Source organism: Vigna umbellata, chromosome 5, assembly GCF_029865625.1.
Source record: "Vigna umbellata cultivar VRB3 chromosome 5, Vumbellata_1.0, whole genome shotgun sequence".
NCBI lineage: Eukaryota > Viridiplantae > Streptophyta > Magnoliopsida > Fabales > Fabaceae > Vigna > Vigna umbellata.
In genome coordinates, this window is record NC_142169.1 from 17227290 (window position 1) to 17233090 (window position 5801).

General features: G+C 33.4%; 1 protein-coding gene across 1 annotated transcript; it reads left to right on the top strand.

Annotated features, from left to right (window-relative positions):
• The first annotated feature begins 851 nt into the window (after window positions 1-851).
• Window positions 852-5062, top strand: LOC124841517 (nudix hydrolase 12, mitochondrial). Its single transcript, XM_047317802.2, has 5 exons — window positions 852-1360; window positions 2993-3104; window positions 3193-3276; window positions 4097-4246; window positions 4429-5062. The coding sequence occupies exons 1-5, from the start codon at window positions 1290-1292 to the stop codon at window positions 4705-4707; spliced, it is 696 nt and encodes a 231-aa protein (XP_047173758.1). The 5' UTR covers window positions 852-1289; the 3' UTR covers window positions 4708-5062.
• Window positions 5063-5801: the final 739 nt, after the last annotated feature.

The window sequence follows — 5801 nt, forward strand, 5'->3', positions numbered from 1 at the left end:
TGTGTTAAAGGGCTCAAATACTAAACCAATTGTCTCCATAACTTTTGGGTTTTTAACATTTAGTTGTTAAACATTACGTGCTATAGCCACATATGGACTAGTTGAGTGTTGGAATTGACTCATTGCTTGTACTTGGAATCTTTCAATAATCCCCCAAGGTTGACTTCTACGGGTGTGTCTCCCATTCTATCACTTTTATTTTATTAAAAACAAATACATATTAGTTAATGGGTAAAAACCTTTACTTAATTTTCTTTTCAAAATTGTTCAAAATAAAATAACTTCTTCGCATTTAAAAAAATTCACTAAACAAATAAAAATGATAAAGTAATTATTTTAATTTTAAAAAAAGAATAAAAAAAATTAATATGGGAATATATATATATATATATATATATATCTGTGTGTGTGTATGTTTTCCCATATGGGTGTATTGTTTATATCTTGAAAATAAATTAAAAACCATTCATTAAGCATCATGTCACTTCATCGTAAAAGCAAGCATAAAACCTTTTAGAGTATTGATGAATCTAATGCTGAAGAAATTCAAATTAGACATTGTTTAAATATTTTTTAAAAGAAGCATAATTTTTAAAAGTGAATACTAATTGTTATGATCCAATGCTTAGAAGGAGTTGGTAATTTGTCAGTCATGTTACATTGTATTGGTTAAACTTACCAATCAGGTAAGTGTTTTTTATAATTAAATTAAGAAAGAATTGTTGTTAGCAGAATCAGAATAAAGAATAGTTAAACACAATGACCAATTTATTTTTTTAAAATAGAAAAACAATGTATTGAATACGAAGGTGAAGAGATGGTTGCTATATAAAAGGATGCCATTGCTGCACCCCGTGAAAGCTCTATCACTCTCTTTCCCTATTTTCCGTGGAAGCCATTCTGCTAAAACAAGCATATTTTCTTCTAGATTTCCATCTTTGCAAAAGGGATAAAGGGTTGCTACCATTTATGGTTTGGTTCGGCTATTTGTAGTAACCTTGTATGAAAACAAACAAAACCATTATCATGAAAGGGTTCTTGAAACTTTAACACCTGAACCTTCATCTAAACAATTGTTCAACCTAAACACAGCACCTCGCCTATTAAGCCTCTCTCATGCAAGAGATTCTTTGTGTTCAGGGTTGAGCCTCACCCGTTAACGTTTCCACGCTTTTTGTTTCATCTGTTCCATTTCAACCACCCCCATATTCTAAAGTCACAACCTTGGTTTTGATTCCCCCTGTTTTCCTTTGTCTGTTTCCACTGCTTTTTGTCTTTTGCTAGAACCTATGTCGTCTGTGCCAGCACGAACAGGGCGACAAAGACAGCGTTATGAAGACAATTTGCGCCTTGTCTCTGGGTAAGTTTTTCCATTTTCACGCCATGGCTTCTTTACTGTTCTTAGATTTCATCTCAAAATCAATTGTCATTTCCTGAGGGTACCTAACGTGTATTTAAAACTTACCCCTTGTTTTCTAACACGTTTGTATGGAGAAAATCTTCTTGAGTCCTTCAGATCCTTGAAGGATATTATCACTCTTCTTTACAACCATATGCATATCAGAGAAAAAATGCATCAAGTAATTGTTGAAAAGTTCCACATGCTTACCTCAATTACTTGGAAGTGGTTTAGATGTTTGTTAAAAACCTTTACAGATCAAATCTAACATGGTATATCTAATAACCTTCAAAATCTCATCTTTTTCCCTTTTGTTCCTTATCACCCCTTTTGACTTGTATCGCTCCTTTTTGTTATAGCCATGCATTTTATAGTACTTACTCAAAATATGGTTCCAATTCTGCATCTGTGTATTTGATGGTAAAAATCTATCTTCTTTGTGATTTACCTTTTCCTTCCTTTCTTCTCTGTTCTTGTCTAGTAAATAAAGGCGTGTTCAGTAGTAGAAATCTAAATGATTTTTGCTTATGGAATAGAGAAGAGGGGCATCTCAAAACTGTTGATACATAATTGTCTTCTCTGTTTGATGTTAAACTATTTTATTATTTTCATGCGGATGTGTTCATTGCAATCATATATCAAAATAGTGGGCCATGACATTGACTTAATGTCTATATAATAAAATGCTTCAAATTGCGTGATCTATTTTGGCTTTTATCTCAATATAATAAGAAGACAATCTCGAGAGTTATCGGTAACAACACTGTGGCTCATGCAGAGTAGTTAACTGGGGTAGTGGTGGTGTTTATAAAATTAATAAAACCTTCCATGCAAGTCATGGGAAACATGTTTCTGGTTGAAGGTTGGATTCAGCCTGCTATTAGTAGTTGCAGGGAAATTTCGGATCTATTCCTTTTTATCAGGCTGGAATCATTGATCCTCGTTTCAAGCAATCAATGTATCCAAGTGGACATAAAGTAAACACAAAAATGGATTAAACTAGGGAAAGACACTCTTCAAATTTTTAAACCTTTTGGCTACACAAAACAAAAACAATGAATCGGTGGGATTTGGTAAAAGAAATAATTTAATGTCCCACTTAGACAATTTAACATTTTACTTTTACTTTTCTTTTTATCTCAACATATCTCATGGATTCTATAAAATTTGGTATTGCAAAACTGAATAAAAAAACATGAAACCCACTACAGTTTTTCTTTAACACCATAATTATATATGCCCCAGAAGAAGAACCTATTTTCAAAATCAAAGATCACCTGTTGATACTACAGATTTCTACCCAAAAGGAAATTTTACTAAAAGGGTAATAAACCCAGAGTGATTTGTGACAGCAGAACAGTAAGAACCTAGAAGTGCCACCAACCTTTGTTAATCTTAATTTTGGATTTCTGGATGTTGGTAATATCGAACTGAGATAAATATTCAGAGTTTATTTTGAACAGTAACCATTGTTGCTACAGATATAGATTACGAATAGAGTTTTAAGGACTAGCATCTAATGAGAATTAGTAGTTACAACAGAATCTTATCACCAATGTGATTTTAATCAATTTTTCTTTTGCATTTTGATAGATGTATTCCCTATAGATGGAGAAAGGACAACACAGATCTAATGGGAGAAACTGAGATAATGGAAGTACTAATGATTTCTTCACCAAAACGTGATGACCTTGTATTCCCAAAGGTACTTCATATTGTTTGCACCAATGATTAATGAACTTTATTAACATGAAACCCTTTATATTGAAAATTTGTATTTCTTCTCTTGCTAGGGTGGATGGGAGGATGATGAGACTGTCACAGAAGCTGCTTGCCGCGAAGCTTTAGAAGAAGCAGGAGTTAAAGGAATACTAAGAGTAGGTTCAATTATTCCCTCTTCGTTGTTGAAGTATTTATTATAATCCATCTTCATCGAGGAATGTTTAAAAATACCAATCAGAATGATATAACAAAGGGAAGAATCGATGGTATTCAATAATCTGTGTAGAAATGATGATTGTGGTGATATCATCCAAAAAATTTTAGCTATGCCATAAATTTCTCATTGCTTTCAGCTTCCATTTTGTAAGTTTTCTATATCTTAAAGAAAACTTAACCATCTACGGAAGATATGAGATATCACACCTCCCTTTAAGCTCAAACAATGATGCAAAGCTGTTAGTTTTCAGATATTCTCAAAACAAACATTTATTTGTTTTGCTTGCATGGAAACTCTTCACTTATACTGTGATTGATTCCATGTATATAAATTTGCTTCAGCATGATGGATAAAAGATTTACCATTTCATATTGTCTAGCTGGAGTAAATTTTGGTCCTGGACTTGTTGAAATACTCATCTCTGGTAGTTTCATTATAGTCACCCGGTTATGGCCCAAACTAGTAATGGAATAATCTAAGTTCCCCTGAATCACTCTTCTTGCAGTTTAAAAAATATAGGATAAAGATTATACTTCTACTGTTCTACATAAGCATCACAAGCCATCTATGAAACTTGCTTCCATATCATGAAGCATTGACTGCAAACATAACTGGTTGAAAATCAAGTTAATGGTCCATTACGTGTACTTCATTTTCTTTTGCTTACTGAAAAATAACTGATTGAACGTGGTAATGATTCTTCCATGTAACAATTAGGATAATGATGAGATCATGCTGATTCTTGCATTCATTTTCAGGAAATTCCATTAGGAATATGGGAGTTCAGAAGCAAAAGCAGTCAAGACTTGTGTAGCATTGAAGGAGGCTGCAGAGGATACATGTTTGCCTTGGAGGTGACTGAAGAACTTGAGCATTGGCCAGAGCAGAAAAATCGTTCTCGCCAATGGGTAAGCCTTACGATAAGTTCTTAAAGAATTATACACCCTTAGGAGAAGTTCATAATTAAAGTTTCAAATCGTTAAAAGTGCTGCAATTAATAAACCTTCACAAACACATTGCAACTATTTGTATTTTTTGACATCACATGAAGCATGAATACTGAATAAAAGTTCATATTTTGTGTTCCTAGTTAAACATAAAAGAGGCATTCAGACTCAGCAGATATGACTGGATGTGTAATGCACTTGAGGCGTTTTTGAGAGTCATGGAAGAGGAGAGAAAGCTTGATGATGAGAAGCAAGAGCAGAATACTGAACTTGAACAACCTTCAATTATGGTAGCAGATGTGTCAGAATGCCAAACTATGTCACCTAACTGCTATAAAAGATCCTCTACCATGCACATGCCTCCTTCGGTCAATCTTCTGTCACGTGCTACTCAAGAGATAGCCATCCACTTTGGTTATTGACATCACCATGACACTTCTGTAAAATGCTCATGTGTTAACTCAACATAGTGCGGTAACTCCTTCAAATTGTGAAAGAACATGTTGTGAAGTTGTGACTTGGATGCACATGCCATCATCGACCTCGTTGCTGTCGGGTTTTTCTTCTTTCTGTCCGATGTGATCGTGATGTAAAAATGTGGTGGTGCAAGTCTCAAGTGTATATGGACTTGGCAGTTGTTTGATTCACCCCACTGAAACTGAAGGCTTGTAAAAAAGCATCATTTGTGAAAACTAGTAGAGTACAAGGGACAAAGACTATGCTGCTTTTGACAACCTTCGATTCATAACCTTATAACACGTCACTTTTCAGACAGTACCCTTGATTTCGTTCTTAAAATTCTATTCGGCATGTGCACTATCCTTGGTTACCTGTTTCAGTGGCTGTGTTTTCTGTGAAGTTCAATGTTTCTCTTACCCATGAAACTGTGCCTTTTGCTCTTTTGATAAATTTTTCAGGATATTAAAACTTGATATCATGATGAAGAACACAAAGACCTTTTTTTATTTAATTTGTCAGTCTGAATTTTGACATTTCAAATAAACATTAAACTCACATTTCAAAATTTATCTATCATTTGTCATGATATGATTATAAAAGAAAAACATGTACAAAAGCATGAAAATAAATCAAACCTAAAATCAAATAAGAAATTCATAACTATTATAAAAAAAAATGAAAACTGACAAAATCACGCAAGAAACTAAAATCAATGTCTTGAAGAACCAAAGACTCTGCTAAGGATCAAACTTACATAAAAAGGCAATGAGCTAACAAGCTTAGAATAGCATATCCAAAATGAATAGATTTATCTTATTACAACATAAGCAAAGTAATTTAAGGCAATGTGAATAAAAAGTTGTCTCCTATGTCATGTTAGATGTCCTCATAAGTGAAAACACTAGAATGATTTTATATAACAATTCTGACGTGTCCTCTCATGCCGAGATATTTTTTTTTATATATATAAAACTGTGTGGATGCACATGTAAGCAAGATTGATGCTCATAACGTTGAGACAAATAATTTGCTTTTTCTAAAGTCTTTGAGGGTTTGG